Here is a 19,594-nt window from a genome sequence, read left to right as displayed (position 1 = left end):
ACAGTACTGGCTTTGTTTTCTTTGGTGGTGGTGAATCAACAGATTCCCTCTGTTTTGTCTTCGGGGAATAGTGGTGGGCCCACGTATCATCTGTGGTCAAAAATTGGTGCTGAAAATCTTGTTGGTTGCTCTTAAAATGGGTCAAACATTGTTCAGAAATTTCCATTTAGATGCATGTGTGATCTTGCATCAATAGTCAACAGGCCTATCTGGCTAATAATTGTCTCATATCCAATTCCGCTGTAAAATGTGATATGCCCGTTCAGATGGTATCCCTACAGCTTCAGCAATTCCTCACACTTTCAGCAGGCAATCATCCATGACCATTTTATGGAATTTTGCAATAATTTCTGGGGTTGTGGCACATGCTGGCCGACCACCATGCATATCATCATCTAAGCTGTACCGATCAATCTTAAACTTGTTTGGCCACTTGGTAACAGTTGGTAACAATGTGGATCAGAGTCCCCCAGAGTGTTCTGAAAGTCGGCATGAATTTCCTTTGCTTCCATACCTTTCCTTCAAAGACTTTAATCACTGCTGGAATATAAATTTTTCCATCTTCGCAAATCACTTGAAGGGATCAACAACAGACAGGCATCCACACGACAGACCTCTTCCCAGAGCACTGATGCGTTATGCTTGCTCATGAAAGATTACCTATTACTACGCGGGAAACCCATTGTACTAGTGCTGACATATGGTGGTGAATCCAAAAACCTTTCAAACTAGTCTCGTATCATGGGTATCATATTTTTATTACTTTGCTATGTCTCGTGCTTTCTGAAATATTTATAGACATTCTAACAAATTATTAACCACTCATTTCAGGACTAGTTCATTCCTACAAAGATCCAGTTCAACTCATTGATACTCCACACCTCCTGCGCACTGCATCTCGAGACCTCCGCGAGCGAGTAAATCTCATCTTCCGTAGAAGCAAGATGAGATCTGCATTTGTTGGATCTAAGGTTATAGCTCTCCATGGGTGAGAATCATTGTTGTTTAAATATTTTTATAGCTTATGAAAATTAAAATCTTTTGCGGATATTTTTAACCAGACTAAGTATTTATATTTTTATGGATAAATGAACTATTAAAATTGAACAATGGAGACTATTGGGCTCACTGAAGCTAGTTGAGAATTCGTGCCTTGCCTAGGAAATAATGCTCAATGGAGTTTTCTAGTTTTATTTTCCTCTATCTTGTTTAAGATGTAATTTATTTCTCAAGATTTGAATTGCATATAACGTCAATATTATTATTTGTAGAAATTTGGTTTGAATAATCAAACTTTGATATGGGATGCTGTTAGATCTTAAATAGATTTAGTTTTTTTTGTATTATTGTTTTAAGCTTTTAATTATTAGACATTTATAGTTCTTCAAAAATACATGAATAATGGTCATGCATTCTAGGACCCTTTCAGTCCAGTAATTAAAACAGCAAATTCAGATGGCTAGAACAGTACTTCATACTCATATTTATATTTCTCATTTTTTCTCCCCAACATCCCAGTAACAAAATAACATGCCATCAACACATGCAGCAAATGACTGATATATCAATACTGATGATATTTTGAAGCTTGAATATTTCAATCTTCACTAAGGAGCCTAGTTTATCTTTCTATGCAATTCTTGAACATACATTAATTTCCTCCAACCTGCCCCAATTTCCTTCACATTTTGAAGTGATTTTGGTATAGCCCTGTATAACTGCAGATTTGGAAAATCAAGGGGAATTAAGCCTACAATGCATGGCATATCTATGTACATATGTTTACAAAGAATAATAATAGTAATTAAGTAGGTATTTCATGGATGGATAGATGCAAGGGATCAAATTTAAATGGTACCAGAGTATAAGTTCATTGAATACCCGCAGGATTCAGTTTACATGGAAGGAGTTGTCATAGTAAATCCTCTTGGCATGATAACCAACTAATTGCTTAGTGATATATAGTATTGGAAATCAGACCTTTTGGGTTGTTTAATACTTAATATATGTTTTCTCTATTCTATTTTAGTCTTGGGGATGGTGACTTGGCTTTCCATTCAGAGCTCATCTTTGATTCAAAATGGTTGGATAATGAATCTGAACAACCACTCAATGCTGCGAATGTCCATCACATTCTTGAACAAGAATTATTTTCATACTCAAGGGTGTACTTCGCTAACATCACTGTGGATCCTAAAAGTTTATATGTGCAAGGTTGGTTGAACAAAATCTCTAGTTAATGTAATTAATACTTGAAAAGAATCTCAAGCTTGTGCAAAAAGAAATATTGGAGCCATAACTTAGAATAAAAGGCCTCATTAGACATAAACAGAGGAATAAGCTTGTTGTGATTTTTGACAATATTTATAAACTGCTTTGTCATCCCTACTAAAGAGCTACTGTCTTCAGTTTTAACGTAGTGTTAATACATAAGTGATTGCTTTACCACTCGGATTAGTCTAACAGCAATTGGTATTTTTCCAGCCTTGGATTCGGTGATGTTATTCAAATACTTGCAAAAATGCAAAAGCTAAATGCTGAATTTTTTTCTTATAAATCAAATATTTGTGGTCAAATTAATATATTTAATGGCTTGTAAGTTGTACTTTTTTCCAAAACGATAGTGCAAAAAATCACTCCCAGAAGTTATATTTGAATATGAGCCCTTCCATTGGCAAATTCTATCATCTATGCTCACCTCTGCAGTTGATTTCCCAGAAGTTTTTTGGGAAATCTGTTTGGGAACACAGCTATTACCCTTTTGAAGCCAGTTGTTTTTAAATTGATGCTTCTAGGTCAAAAAAAAAAAACTTCAAATAAGAGAGTGAAGCACCAGACTGTAAAAAAAACATTTTTGCTGAATATGCTCTCCTGAAATTAAGTTACATCTTTTATGTGAGTTCATTTTTTATACACCGTAAAATGCAATAACTTGTGTATTCACTTTTGATAAAACTATAACTTACTGAGTAAATTGCCATTATTCAGAGATAATTTTTCATGCTGCTTTAAAAAGCACTAAAATTCCTAAGCAATCATCCACCCATAGCAAGGTTGAAAGTAGGCTTTCAACCTTCTGTTGGAGGTGTTTTCCCTTCGGTTCGCTGAAGAGGGCCACTTTGTGGCCGAAACACGCATGTTCGACGCATATCCTCGGTTGCGCTCTTTACCTGTGTCCAGATTCTCCCAGAAGTTGGGCCCTTTTGAGTGTGTGAGTGTGTGCTTCTTGAGTGCTTGTGTATGTGATCGGCCTGTGCCAGTCACAAAGTGTGTGCTTGAGAATATCCTGGAATCTTTAACGGGGTCTACTCTACAGCCTCGTGAAGGATTCAATCTCCATCTGAAATTCTTTAACAGGGTCTCACAGCCTCGTGAAGGATTTTGGTCAGGATAGTGTGCGTGTGGCTGTGTGTTGGTCCCTGACGCGGATTAATTTCCCGCAAACCACCACAGAGGGTATTCTGGTCGAGAGGTTGTGGTTGGTCCCTGACGTGGTTCCCGTTAAACCAACTCAACAATTGGTCTGACGAGAGAGCTGCAACTAATTATTATGGCCATTGGAGTTTTTTTTCCCATTATTATTTGACTATACAATGTAATCAGTTGGAGCTCTCATTCAGTCAATTATCCATTCATCTTTTTTTGTGAATAAATGCAATGGCTTTGCATTGATAAATACATATCTAAATAGTAAAAATATTCTAGATTTGTCTCTAACAATGTCATGTTATCATATAATAATTACAGAGGAGGGAGCTCCTGCGGAGACAACCACTTCTGCACAGTCTCGAGAGGAGACCACAATGACACCAGAACCCCCAAGGTGGTGTGAGGAAGGAAAGCTGAAGTACTGTGCTGTTGGAGCTGGGTCAGACATTTCATCAACCCTTATTTCTTATCCTAATGTCTTCAATCATAAATCTATACAAGAGGTGATGCAGGATTTGATAACATTCAGGTGAGCTATTATTGGTAACACCCATATATTGAAATATAGTATTTCCATTATTTAAAATTTTCCACCATCCTACAATGTATGTATCAATCAGCAAAATGCTTACACAAACATGCACCTCTACTATTATTATTGTTTGTCTGCTATATAAGGTAGGTTTTGGATGAACACAGACTGATCATTGCTGCACTTCCCATCTCCGTTAAAAATGACAACCTGCCACTCCACTCAGCACCAATCTCTTCTTCAATTCAAAATAATTTGTATCTCTCTTCCTTCTGTCCAACATATCTATCCTTTCCTCTCTCTACCTCACTGGCCTAATTTCCTCCCTTCTATCAAAATCTTCGTCATTCTCTCTCCAAACAAAATACTCTAAATCCACTTTTCCTGCCTCTTTAGGACCTCTCCCAATAACCATCACCCACCATGACTAGCACTCCTTTGTTGGTTTTCCTCTCTATTCATTAACCTTTTCCATCCTTCTCCACACCCACACTTCATAAGCCTCCAATCTACACCTCATCTGACTTCAATTATCATGTTTCTGTTTCACACAACTTCAACATTGAACTCGTTAATATCACTAATATAGCTACCAACATTGGTTTCAACCCCAAACTAGTTGACACATTACTACGGAAAAAACAAAAAGCAATGGCCATAAAAAGCATTTTCGTATCACAGCCCGCAGTATCTAAAGATTTTAAGTGGTGCTCGATCCCATTTCTAGGAGATTTCATATAGGATTTCCAACTGCCTATCCACCTCACTCAAAGCAGCCTTCTACCCACCCATAACCCTCTCCAAACTTCTAGCCAATGGAAAAGACACCCAGGATAGCCTTCTCAAATCAGGCATTTATAAACTGAAATGCGAGGATTGCAACAGCGTTTATGTCGGTCAGACCGGCAGGAATATCAAGTTATGAGTCAAGGAACACGCTAGGTGTCACAAAAATCAGAATAACAACTCTCTCTTCGCCAAGCATTTACTAGAATTCGACCACAGCAGTGACTTTGTCCCAGAGATATTACACACACTCCCAAAAGGATTAAAAATGGACACGCTCTAGCAATTAGAGATTAGAAGGCACTTGGTGAACCCCAACACGACACTTTGTAATGAGCAATTATTCCCATACCCCTCCCCACTCCTCTCCGAGAAATTAGCCTGGAAATGGTCAAAACAATCCATCAACGCACCTGCGAGCCCCCACCCCTCTCAAATCCTTCCAAACCTCCCCGCCCCCACTCTGTCCTGAGGGTATATATTCTTTCTCTGTCTGTTTTGCAAATTTGTACCTGATGATGCCGCAAGTCGGTGAAACGCGTTGTACCGTGTAATAAAATCTGTGGAAAAGTACGAGTCTTTCTTTTTAGTATGGATATGATGTTTCTGCACCATACAAAACCACTCTCCATATCAAAGTTTTTGCAAATCTTTTTAATACACTTACTCAACATCTCTGTCATCAATTCCTTCCTCCATGGAAAAATCTCTTTGCTCCATGAAATTCTTTTTCTGATGTCCCTGCTATTTTGACCATCTTGGTCCAAAACAGTTCTAAGATAGGTAAACTGTACGACCAGCTCTAGGGTTTGTCCTCTGATTAAAACTCTGATTTTAGCCTTAGTCCTTCTCAAAAACCTCACTATATTAATTTTTTCCACATTTATTCTCATCCCATATTCATCACACTGATTTTTTAATGCTCTCAGCAATGATTGTAAACCATGGGCTGACCGACTAACTAAAGATTGATCATCCTAAACCTCACTGATTTTATGATTTCCTCACTGACTTTCATTCCAAACTCCAATATTTCACATACATCTTTTACCATTTCCTCTGCAAGGCACATTGCCAAGCTATAAATAAGAATTACAAAATGAAATTTCACTTGGAATTCAATATGGTGACTGAAAGAGTATTGACCCACATGGAAGTTTAAAAGTATTAGTAAATGGAAGTTTAAATTGGTGTGTTATTTCATAAACACTGTTTTATTCAAGTTTAATATAGTGAAGTTGGCAATAAACATCAAACCATTTATATCCTTTGATATTTAGCTTCATTTTAATTATTATTGTCCTAATGGCAGATGACACTTGATTGCCTAAGAAAAAGTGAGGATGGTTACTGCTATTGTAAGATACCAACCACCTTATCCTCTGATCCAATTTTCTATGCAAAGATAATTTAATTGACTAAGTTTTCAGATGAAATTGACAAAATGTAGAATGTATGAAAACTAAAAGTCTATCAATTTGAATAGCTTTTATTGCACTGGTAAAATGTAAAAAATTATGGCATTTGGCGATCTAATGATATTTAATGTTTTGTGATCCAACAGGGAGACAGTGGATTCTGAATGCCATCCACTAGCCCATTCCTTCTTCTGCTCCCTTCTACAGCCACCATGTTGGGAAGTAGAACAAACAACAGAGATGGGAGAAGGCTCCCAATTTGAAGGTAAGTCATAGGTTGATTCAGTTTACAGTAAAATCCTAGTAGGCAAATTCTGTCAAAAAATACAGTTGGAAGTTAAAGTCTTTAGATATATGTTAAATTCTCTAATCCAAAAACAAGAATGAGGCTGAGGATATTCTGAAAACTATAATTGTGATACTGTAACAACTGGTTTTGTAACCTTGACATTTGAAACAAATATTCTTATTTCTTCGGGGTTCATTCAAGTAATATGGTATCCCTAAAATGAATATTTCAAATTTTAATGCTTTTATTGCATTATTTACTCTTACTTTCAGGAAAAGGCCCACCTTTACCTCCTCCGTGCCAAAGCTTTTGTGAGGAGCTTTCCAGTGCTTGCGGAGACAGAATACCAGCAAGGTTATGGTCTAAAGTCAACTGTAAATCATATCCTAAAAATGGAACCTGTATTCCCAGGCCAGGTATGTTTTAATAATTAGCAATTTTTCCTTACTTACTGGGAATTTCTTTGACCATATCATGAAATTCAATAAATAGTTTTCTATCTTAGAAGGCTAGAGTGTATGGATTCTATAAATGAGAAAATGCAGTTATATTTCCAATGTTGACATTTATTTAGCTTGCTAAATGAAAAGGATTAATCTCAATTAGTTAAAAGGAAGAGGATCTATCTGAAAATGCAGTTATTTTGTGTAGGACTCATTTGAGAGTAACTTCCAGTTTCATATTCCAGCTTAATACAAGTAAAGAAGTTATCTTTTCATTTGTTTAGTAAGAATCTCTATTTGTAACTAGCATTCTTTGTATACTGGTAGACTAAAGGTAAAGATTTTATTCAATCACACCTAATTCTATAGGCTAGCTGTTATGTATCTCATTTTCTACCTAGATCTCTTCATTCCTTCTCCTCTCTAAATGGATCTCTCTGATTAAGTTCAGAAACACCCTTGACCCACTTCTTTGGGTACCTATAAAATTCTGCCTTTGTCTTTAATCAAATGTATTTATTTTAATATAAAACCATATATTAATTGGGATTAGATGATGAATGAAATCTTCTGAACTGAAGTAATATATGTATACGTATAGTATATATATATGTATGTACTTGTTCGCAAACTATGATTTAGAGGAATTAGATTTTTTTCCAACTGACTAAGAAGAACAAGGCAAACTTTCTATGCAGATGTAACACCCAAAAACCAACAGAAGGATAAAAACTCTGGCATGGCTATTTCAGTCGATGTGTATGCTTATCAAGAGGGAGAGGGTGGGAAAAGGCTTGCCTAGGGAAGAGATCAATGAAGAAGCAACATTTGAATTCAAGTGGACAGATGAGAGGCTGAGTCAGGAGAACTGACTTGTGATGAAGATAGGGGTCAAGATGGGATGGTTTATTAGTAGGAGGGGACTGACAGCTAACTATGCTGAAGGCACTTTCATTTGGGAACAGTGCTTTGCCTCCTTTGTCTATTTTTTTTGCTTTGCATTCCCTGATAAAATAAAGTGCTGTTAATGATGGCAAGCTTGTCCCTGGTTTTGTCTTTGTGCAAGCTTTCACAAGAATTGAGTTTTTAATGTTCAGTGGATTTCACTACAACTAAAGTTTTCATCATAATTAATTGGTGATCTATATCATGAATGTGTTGATTGACATCTGGTCATATAAAGAAGTAATATTTGAAATGTGCCTTTGAAGTTTTCTTTAAATCTGATGTTTCTAACTTGCTGATAAATCTCAAGTAAAACTTCAGTCAACGAGAGGGATCAAGAAAATTTAGATCATCCCTAGATTCTATTCCTTCTGGTCAGATTTGTGTTGATATTTGGTGGTGGAACCCAATATAAATCTAATGGCTCAACAAAATAGGCATAAAGGGATCCAAATTGACATATTGTCCATATTGCAACTGGAACAAAAAAAATCCCTTTGAAGTGGATGATTTTTCTCCTCTAATCATGATAACTTTATTAGCCTATGAATTTATGGGTACAGCACTCTGCATTGGTCCATAGGGTTTGTTGCATTCCGCTGAAAATCAGTACATTATCATTCCCAAAAAAATTTGAAGAGGTAATTTTACTTTATATTAAGTCAGTTATTATGATAAAATATCACTACTGTAATATCTAATATTTACTCTAATGTGTTGAGATTGGCCATGAAACAGGGGTGGCTTTTCTGTAAGTCAAACCTCAGCCAGATATAACAATAGGGATTGATAATTAGTCACATCATAGAACTATCTTAATTAAAGGCATATCTCATATTCAGCCCAGATTCTTTTAATCACTAAGTTTGAAACATAAATTATCTCTCCAAAATTCAGTCTCACTGAATGATTTTGCTTTTGATTCCTTCTGGGAACTATCCTTCATAATTTCGTTCATATACTAGTGATCTTCCTTGTTATTGCTACAATACTGTTCTGAACACTGAAAATTAACCAATAGAGAAAGTCAAAAAGTAATTTGTCAATGTCTTTACCAATAGTAATGCATTACCTTATTATTCAATTGCCTGTGCAATCAATTTACAGATTGTTAGATAGAGGAGGAAGGAAGTTTTACTAAGTATTTGATAGTGTGAATGTTCTAATTATATTGTTGTACAATGTTTGTATTTCAGGATGCGTAGCGGAACTCTCTGGCCGTAGTCTTGGCCACCTACTCTGCGATGGCCTTCCAGATTGCAAGGACAGAGCAGATGAGATGTTGGAGCAGTGTAGCAGCACATGCTCCAGTGAGCAAAATGCATTTCATTGTGATGAAGGCGATCAGGAAAACAGGATAAAGTGCATAAAAAAACACCAAAGGTGTGATGGTGTGGAAGATTGTGGGAGAGGTGGAGATGAGAAGGGTTGTGGTAAGCTGGTCTCATTTGATTGATCATTTTAAAATTAAGTATTATTTTATAACATCACATCAAAAAATTTAGTAATAATTCCCTAAAATGCATGTGTTCCCTGACATTGATGAATAATAACAAATTCTGTGTTCTTTTTTACCACTTTTCCCTTATTTGTATTCATTTTGATAAAAATACAGCTTTTCATTTAACATATTTTTTATTTATTATAGTAATATTTAGTTGCCTCAAGACAAGTATAATGCATACATTGTATAAGGTGCCCCAAAATATGAATTTGTTCCTCACAGAAAAATTATATCTCTGAAACTATATTAATATTAATTAGTGACAACAATTATCTAATAAAACTTTGTCAAGAATCCTTCACTTTACCTATTACCAATATAGCCAATGAATCGTTTCTAACTGGGCAATTTCCTGAAGAATTAAAAATAACCAAAGTTATTCCACTACACAAAAATGGAGCCAAAGACCAACTGAATAATTACAGGCCAATCTCACTAATTTCATGTATTTCAAAAATACTTGAAAAATTGATGGAAGAAAGACTATTAAAATTCCTCATAAAAAATAAAGTTCTTTCTCAGTCACAGCATGGCTTCACAAAAAATAAAAGTGTAGAAACTGCATGCAGTGATTATGTCACTAAAATTGCCCAAGCTTTAAGTGATAAAAAGCATGTTATAGGGGTTAACATGGATCTATCAAAAGCCTTTGATTCTGTAAAATCTAGCATTCTTTTAACTAAACTAGAACATTATGGTATCAGGGGAGTAGCTCATCATTGGCTTACATCTTTTTTGGAAAATAGGAAACAGTATGTAGAAATTGTCGGAAAAAATGGTGCTACCTACAAATCAAAAATGAAAACTATTAAATATGGTGTTCCACAAGGTTCTGTATTAGGGCCTTTACTTTTCCTGGTGTATGTGAACGACATTGAAAAAGCCATAATCTCTCCAGAGAATAATAACGTGGTGCTCTATGCAGATGACATAAGTCTAATAGCAGGTCATACTAAATCATCTCAATTAGAAATAGACATGTATGCTATGGCGAATTCAGTTGCTCAATGGCTGCATGTAAATAATTTACAACTAAATGCAAGAAAAACAGTTTACTTGGTATTTAGTAATAGAGACCTTCAGTCAAATATTTCTGTAGAAATAGAAAACCAATTGATTACTGAGTTAGAACATACCACTTTATTGGGTTTAGAAATAGACAACAAGTTAAGCTGGAGGTTTCAAATGGAAAAATGTAGTAAAAAATTATGTTCAGCCCTATTCCTTTTAAAAAATCTTGCCAACTACTGTAATACAGAAGTATTAATCCCAGTATATCATGGTATATTTGAGTCCATAGCTCGATATGGCATAGTCTGCTGGGGGAGTTCAGCACATGGAAACATCAACAGAATACTCACACTTCAAAAACGTGCGTTAAGGGTTATATTTAAACTAAATGCAAGAAAATCCTGCAGGGAGTATTTCAAATGTCACAAAATCATGACCATTCCCAGTATATATATGTATAATGTGATATTGTATGCCTGCACGAAAACACCTTCACTGATCAGAAATAGGGACGTTCACAAGCACGACACCAGGGGCAAGGAAAATCTTCATAATGGCCATTGCAGAGTAGCAGTACTAAAAAAAACCCCAGAAGTTTCAGGAAGACTACTGTTTAATCGGCTTCCTGAAGAGTTAAAACGAATACTCCCCCAAGAAAATAAATTCAAAAAAATGTTAAAACATTTCTTTTTAAATAATGTTTTTTATAGCGTCCAAGAGTACACAGAAAGAGCCAATGTAGGAAATTCAACTTTTTTAAATCCTTAATACTCATATATGTCATGTACATTATTATTCCTAAGAACCTGTATACAATTGATGTAATTGAATTTTTGACGAAGCCCATACAATTATGTATTGTTCTATGGTGAATAAAACTATCTATCTATCTATCTATCAGTTAGATTAGTTTCTTTGCTGATGAAAGTCCATTAGCCACACAGAAAGAACTATGTAAAGAACCAAGAATGTAGTGCCACATATTACTAAATATACCACCCTATGATAAAATTTATTTTTTTTAAAACTAGATTCCTTGATATTAATATTTTTTCTGGATTTTCTACTGGGTTATTTTTCATGACTTATGCTCATTCGGCAATAATCATTTTAATACGGTGTGTAGCCTGTTAAGAGGGTCAACAGACCCTTTTGCCAAGTCAAAGGCTGAAAATAAAAATATATATTCAACTATTGTCACTAATTTAATTTGTCTCTGTCACTATTTCAAGCTAGTCATTATGTTGCACTGATCCATACATAAATTGTTGCTCAACCATTCATGAAAAAAGTGTATGCATATTTTCCATATAGTCATGCATAGTCATTTAGTTCTGACCAGCACCGCCAGCTCAAGATCTATTTTGTTCCACCTCCTACATTACAGTGTTCTTTAAAAGCGATACTTCAGAAATCAGTGGTGGAGCAGCAGAAGTGATGGTAATTCATCATGGTGAAGTTTACAGCATATGTGGTGATGAGGACACAGCATCCATCAGTCAGAATGCTTCCAATGAGGAAATTGCTTCTTGGGTGTGCAATAAGCTTCAATTAGGGTAAGCTAAGATTTAAAAAAACTAGATTAAAATTTGCTTGCTGTTATGATTCTTTTCACAGACAGGCTTTAAAAACAAATCATTAAACTTTTCAATTCATCTACAAGATGTACATTGCCTTTTGCCAATGCTGGTTTTATAATCATATTAAAACCTCATAATGTGAGATCATAAGGTGCATGTGTTAGCTGATATTTATAAGTTTATCTTGACAATTTTCATTTATTGTTTATCATCATGTTTTCTAATTACAATTTTATTGACAATTTTAATTTTATATGCACTCTTGCATTTTCTTAAATGAACTTACTTATGCTTATGCCCTCCCCATGTTCTAAAAACTTTATGTGGTTGAGAAGATTGTATGTTCTGATGACCCCTAGAGCTGTGCTAGCAGGGACAATAATTATTGCTTCTGGTGGAATCACCCATGCCAGATGGGTCAAAGGGTAGGAACCAGCTGGAAGGTAGTTCAAGCAGTACCTGTCCTTCAGTACAGTACTCCAAAGGCATTGGATCCAGGCAACCATTTGAGTGATGGTGCCACATGAAAAATAATGTTCAAGAAGGCATTGGGAAACCACCTCAGTCATTTATCTCATGAAACAATGATGAGCATAGATTTGATTATGAGTCCTGGAAACTTGACTCGGCCAAGTACACAGTATGACATCTGGCATTGGAAGAGGCAAGACTTCCATGGTCAATATCGGACAAAAACTTCACAAAGTTTAAACAATAGCAGCAGCATAGAAGACAAATGCACAGAGAATAGGGATTAGGAATATTAGGATGATGTTATGGACTAGGAAATAAGAAAATATAGAGATGGAGAGGAAATGGTGTTCATGAAAGGTAATATTTAATAGTTATGGAGATTGGAATGCAATAATAGGCAAAGGAAGAGATAACAGTTAGGTTGAGGAACTATGGTTTAGTAAGAAGGATGGGCTGTGGAGAGAAAACAATAGATATCTGCTGGAGAGAGGGTTTAAATGATAAGGAAAACTTGGTCTATGCTTGTAGATTCAGAAACATTTTAAAATCAACTCTACATGTTATGGTTAGCTACAGATTTAGGAGCCGTGTGATAAATTCACAGTTTCTTGGGAGCAGATGTGGGTTCAGATCATAATTTAGCACTAATGAAGTGTAAAATCAGAATCAGGAGGATGAAAAAAGGAAGTCAGTTGAGGAAATGGAATTAAGAAGTATTAACTGGGTTGACAGGAAAGGAGTACCAGGAGGTTGTAAAGAAAATAATGAGAGAGAACAGAGAGATGGTTACAATAGAGGAAAAATGTATATCTAGAATGGAATATCAAAAGCTGCACATGAAACTACAGGAACAGTAAATAAAAAAGAGAAGGAAACTATGAATTACATATGAGGTGATTAGGAAGTTGGATGAGAGAAGGAGATTAACAATAGTGAAATAGGTACAAAAAAACTGGCTCTAGGAATAAAAGTTAATGAGGAATAAATAAGATCTATTAAGTTTGTCATCAAGTCATCATGATATCAAGCTTTTTGTGGCTAGTCAAAAAAGAGATTACGAGAATTTCTGAGCTGATTAGAAATACAATGTGATAGCTATAGGATGAGAATCGATGTAAACAATACAAAGGTAATGTGGCTTTTAAGAAAGAAGGAAGTTTAGTTAAATATTGAAATAGGTTTTCATATAATAAAGCAGGCAGAAAGTTTACCTACTTGGAAGTGTTCTGGACCAAAATGATCAAAATAATAGGGATGTTATCAGTAGATTTACATCAGGCCAGGGAAAAATTGCAAGAAGGAGGGAATTAATGGCAGGGAAATTGCGTGAGGATGTTTTGAAAAGAGTTTTGAAAACTTTGATGTGGAGTTTGGTTTTGTAGAGAGGAGAAACATAGTCATTGTAGCAAGAGGATAAACATAGATTGGAGGATTTAGAAGTGGGAGTGTAGAGAAGGATGGAAAAGGTGACATGGACAGAAAGGAAAACAAACTAATAAGGGTTAGTATGGTGGGGCAGGAGAGGGGACTGTTAGGGAGAAATCCAAAGGAGATCGGGAAGGTGGGTGCAAAACATTTTGATTGACATAACCAATAATAATATTATTATTAGGCTTGCATAGTTTGTAATGCCTTGTTGTATATTAAACTATCCTGTTTGAACCTTAGTTTGACAAATTTATCCAGCCTTAAGTTTGGGGACATTTTCCATTTTTTGAACTGAAAAAACACTGCTTGGTATTCTTCCATAGTTAATATTTAAAACTTACCATGGTTGTAATATATCACAATTATATTCAAGTTGGGTTTCATTTTTCCACACCATTGAAAACCAAAATCTCTTGAATCTCTTTACATGTCAATATTAAAGATTAACTTAAGAATAATACCGAGTGCTTATCAATTTTGAGTTCAATCAATCTTAATTGATGGCTGATAGCTAAAAGTAAAGCAGGCAATACATTCACGTTTCAATATGGCAGTTTGTATGCTACCACAGTTTTACTTTGTTGGCATGATGCATTTGACCACACTGTGGCATAGCCACTTACAAAGAGGGTAAATTTGTGTCAATTGATTAGTCTAAGAGGGAGTGGAGGTAAAAAAAGGGAGAGTTAGGAGTGTGAAAAGAAGAGGATGAAGATAGTTGTGAGGCAGACCCCAGCAATTGGTTAAAATAATCCAGGATATTCATGTGAAGATACGTGGTTTTCAAACCTTGTTTACAATTCTGATTTTCAGACACTGGTTTACTGCTTTATTTAGTCTAATATCCACATCAAAATTTTCTGTTGAATAAAATATAGAATTTCAATAAATTTATTTGTTTCAATTCACTCTAAAATATATCACTTTTAGGAAAATCTATCCTATGTCTAGCAATACCTCCAATGTATTTTACTAGCCCTAATTATTTATGAGCTGTAATAAAATATGTTGTAACAATGAAATTCAATTCTGTTTTTAAACAGCCCAGAAAGTTATGAATACATATTGCCCTTTTAATTTATCTATTAACCTCACCAAAGATCAATGCAATAGAATAATTATAAAAAATTTTGGCATATTATTGATACTTAATTTGATTGAATATTGGAGTTGATACTGTAGTTCATCAATAATATTTAATCACTATAGCAGTCTGCTGATATTTTGATATAGCTAAATTTTTTATAACCTCCCTTCAGTTTCCTATCTGTATTTGGGTAACTTTGGCCTAAGATCACTTGTATGTATCCTTGGCACAATGCAACCCAATACACAATACTGTCAAACTGCTTGCATATTACTGACATGACATATCACTGCAATACTTTTCAAAATACATAAACCACCATTTTATTTTAAATGATACACTTAGAGCATAAGGTAAATTTTAGAAGTCTCTGTTTTAATTTGGTGACCAATCTTCAGATTTCATTAGAATTCATTTTTCTATTTTTTCATAATGTTTACATTAAAACCCATAATTAGTTTATGTAGGAATATTATTGTGGTTGGTATTTTACTGGATTAGGTAGGTTTAGGATGGACACAGACTATAGAACAGCTAAATGATAAATTTTCTAGCCTCTCCCAACAAAACACAACCTCAGATCCAATGCTACAATGACCCCTTCTTCATTTCCACATATCTACTTCTTTCCTTCCTTTATTCCATTCACCATGCCTATCCTGCCGTGCCCCTTCCTCCCTCTACTAATTTGCCTCCATCAATCACAGTCGTCAATATTCTATAGCCAATCAAAATGCTCTGCCTACATCTGCCCTTTGAATTTCTTCTAACAAACCTCTTTCTTCCCCTACCATGCCAAGCACATACTCATTTGTTTTCCTTTCTGTCCACAACACCTTTCCCATCCTTCTCCACTCCCACACTTCAAAAGCCTCCAATCTACACCAATCATCCTTTTTTAATGACTGTTTTTTAGCGCAGTACATAACTACACTCCATATCAAAGTTTTTATGGGTCTTTTCTAGACGTTCTTATTCAACGTCCCTGTCATCAATTCTTTCCTCCTTATGACATCTTCTTTGCCTTACACAATTATTCTTCTTCTATTCTTACTATTTGGCCAATTTAGTCCAAAACTTTATGTTTATCAAGTGTTAATATTAAATCTCCCTCTGTATGGACCTTACGTTGCACAAATACCTTTGATATATGTATAGTGTGCTGTTGTAGTATTTCCTATGGTATTATTAGGTACTTACGTGCTTCACATGTAAAAAAATGAATGGAATCATATGACACATCATGCATTTTTGGGATTCTTTAACCCTACATTCCCTTGTCATAATTGGTCACAAGTTTTAAATCAAACAAATAGTATGTTTTTTGTAAATTTTTTATTTAATGTGCTGCAATTCAACACTTATGTAAAATCCTCCCAATGGTTTAATGAACTAAGCACTGAGACATCGGTATTTTTCAACTCTTAGATACTATTGATTTTTCTATACTATGGTGCACACAGTGGCTTATTTTATTTTTAGATATAATACTTCCTTCAGACCATCGTTCGCCATTACATCAACTCTTCAGTTAATGGGTTAGCATCAGAAATTTGGAATTGTGGGTACTCTATGCAAGATGTTTCACTATCTTGAACATTTCCACTCTTTTGCAGGGAAGTCAGATCGTTGAAGCTAAGTTCATCTTCTAGCCAACATTTCTTAAGGCCAACCCCAGGAATATCATCATTTGTTCCAACATCATGTCCAAGTGGACGGACGCTTCATCTGAAATGCCATCGTCGCGGTAGGTGTCAATATGTTTATGCACATTATCTTGACCAAAATACTAACAATATTTATTTTATTATGAGGATTATAAACAATTTATTAGTGCCTAATTTATAATCCCTGCTACAAAAGTTAAATTTGTTATTCAGCTAAAAGGAGAATAGTGTTGAGATCCAGTGTTTAGTCATCTGTGACTCCGTTGAAACTATTTTAAATGATGCAATATCATTCTGTCATAGTGACCTGTTTATTTTAAAGAGTCAATTTAGATCATTTGAAAATTTTGCACTATAATTACATTGTTATCAATTGCAAAAATTGAATTTTCATGTTACAAAGTGACTGTTTAAGTACTACTCACATTTATAAGCATTAATGTGTTTAATCCACTTTCCTTTTTTTAAGGTACTCATATTTTCATAAGTGATTGACCACTAACTTACTCACTTGATTACTATTGGTCACACTAATCTCTTTTTTAATGTATAATTGAAAAAGTGCCTATTGGTTAGAATTTATATTAGGATACCTAATGGAAATGAGATGGAGTGAAAAATTTATTTTTCTTTTATGCTATTTAACAGCATGTGGTTTGCGCCCCATGTTGAAGGGGAATGGTCCTGTGTTGGGAGAAAACGATATTAGCATAGCAGCAATGGCTGCTCTCCCAGGAGATTGGCCTTGGGAAGCTGTACTCCTTAAAGAAGGACTGCACGTTTGTGATGCCACACTTGTTTCTCCTCACTGGATTCTTACAGCTGCCTCCTGTTTTGATGGGTGAGTTACTCTGTTTCACATAAAAAACATTGCAATACACTCACACAGTGCTCATCTGAGAGGTGTCAGTATGGCATAACTCATCTCAATTTAAGCCATCAAAGAAGCCTAGTAATCTATGAATGCCTAAAATGTGTTGTCCTCTGAGGAGTAAAAGATTTTACTTTTCCTTAAACAGTATAACCATAGCCTACTCCACCATGGTTTTAGCTTTTGAGGTTAAATAATGAAAAATATTAAAAATAACACAGTCTATTGTAGTTATCTACTATATGCAATCTTGGGCTACTAGAGATACATATATTGCATTTGATGATACCCATCCTAAAACATAGCTACGGTAGAAACTTACTTGCCATTAAATTAAGTTGTTGAATAATTAAACCATTTTTATTATACCTCCAAATGAATCAATTAATTGTACACATGCACTTGCATTTTTTTGTTATTCTGTTACCCTAGTATGTGTAAGGTCCCAGTTGAAAAGTGATGTTGTTAATTAGTCATGTTCAATAGTTTTAGGCCCCCTACACTGTCGTGGATGGTTCGACTAGGAGCTCTTCGTCCAACTGGCTCTCAGCATCCATGGCTACAAGAAACATCTCTTGTTGGAATGGTCACATCACCTACAGGATCTCTGGCCCTTGGAAGACTCACAAACCCAATCATATCAGATAACTACATTGGCACAGCATGTCTGCCAGAACTTATGATCAATTCACAGAGAGGACTGCATGTTTCCCTTACATGGGGTGCCAAAGGTGAGAATTTGGATAATTGGTGGGAACAGTGATTAGTCTAGAACGTATGGCATTTACCACAGAATGATACTAAGGGAGTAATTTTATGAAATCAATATTGATAACAGGAAATGAGGTAAAGAGAATGTAAGGGCATACTTGAGTATGTGAATGTATTTATGGTGATTTTTGTGAAAGTTATTTTAAAATGTGTATTTGAACTAAACTCATAAAGATTAAGAGACAGTGTTCATGGTGATGGCCAAGGAACAAAGTATAAATAATAATTGAGAATAATTTTTGGTGAAGACAATGTGAATAGCTGAAGTTATTTATGAATTTCTCAGGCTTATTTATTAAACCACACAAGCCAATTTAGAAGGCCTTACAGCTTTCTTAAATGTTGTAAAAATACAATAAGAAAGACAACTATTTTACATATTGCTTATTGAAATCATATCTCACTTTCAATGTTTTTAGAGAACTAACATTAATAATATTTATTGATAGTCAAGTATAGAAAATATAATAATTTGATGCTTTTTAAAAATATACCCAAGCTATGCTTAGGATATCTATCATGACAATAAGTTTATGGATTTAAAATGTTATTCCTTAATCAAATATATCCCTTAATTTTTTAACAGGAGACAGACTGGAGCCCATTAATTTAAATTTAACATCATGTACTAATGCTAGCAGTGATCCTTCTAGAATGATCTGTGCAGAAGAGTTTTATATTGATTCAAAGAAATCCTGCACCGTAAGTATCACTTTGTTCCTTATCAATTGGGTATTCATCAAAATTCAAGTGCAATAAAATATATGAATCCGCACCGAATACTCTTACATTCTATTAAATTATATATGCAACATCAACTTCCTTCCAATTGTCATGGTGCATGAATTTTAACTATCCTTTGATGCCAATGTTTGGAACCTTTCCCATCAACTGGAAATGTGACATGGCCCAACAATAGAAAATTAATTTTTCAATTATGCAATGAATCAATCCTCTAATTGGAAAATATTTATTTGATTAATTATCTTTTTCAATAAATTACTTGTTTTTATTGAATTAGATTACCCAGTAATCATGAAAACATGATGTATAAAAACAATGCTAATTATTTTTTAAATATATTTCATTTTATTTAACCCAAGCTCATATATAAATTCTGACTGTACAACAGGTACCAACAATAAAGTCAGCCATTAATCATATACTTAACATTTTTCCTTTGAATATGGCACAGCTTATTTTGTTATCTCATCAATGTAAAAACCAAAATTTTAATTCTCCATCAAATTGTTGAAGGTTATAGTTATTTTGGCATCATCAAAAATAGAATATGTTAAATTACACCTTATTGAACTTGCTACCTTTTTTCTCACATGTCTAAAAATCATCATCACTCAG

The 19,594-nt window shown here is 34.7% G+C and overlaps 1 protein-coding gene across 1 annotated transcript in view; it reads left to right on the top strand.

The window, feature by feature from the left end:
* LOC139698570 (atrial natriuretic peptide-converting enzyme) overlaps positions 1–19,594 on the top strand; it is a 110,766-nt gene that overhangs the window by 89,782 nt on the left and 1,390 nt on the right. Inside the window, exons 4-14 of the mRNA XM_071597410.1 lie at positions 832–988; positions 2,030–2,214; positions 3,748–3,958; positions 6,312–6,430; positions 6,727–6,870; positions 9,039–9,275; positions 11,745–11,913; positions 16,543–16,673; positions 17,242–17,434; positions 17,951–18,195; positions 18,822–18,937. Coding sequence (XP_071453511.1) covers positions 832–988; positions 2,030–2,214; positions 3,748–3,958; positions 6,312–6,430; positions 6,727–6,870; positions 9,039–9,275; positions 11,745–11,913; positions 16,543–16,673; positions 17,242–17,434; positions 17,951–18,195; positions 18,822–18,937 — 1,907 coding nt within the window. The remainder of the gene's footprint in view (positions 1–831; positions 989–2,029; positions 2,215–3,747; positions 3,959–6,311; positions 6,431–6,726; positions 6,871–9,038; positions 9,276–11,744; positions 11,914–16,542; positions 16,674–17,241; positions 17,435–17,950; positions 18,196–18,821; positions 18,938–19,594) is intronic.

This window comes from Hetaerina americana, unplaced genomic scaffold, assembly GCF_022747635.1.
Source record: "Hetaerina americana unplaced genomic scaffold, ioHetAmer1.1.p SCAF_89, whole genome shotgun sequence".
Taxonomy (NCBI): domain Eukaryota; kingdom Metazoa; phylum Arthropoda; class Insecta; order Odonata; family Calopterygidae; genus Hetaerina; species Hetaerina americana.
The sequence above is the reverse complement of the archived record's forward strand: the minus strand, read 5'-3'. Positions and strand labels throughout refer to the sequence as shown.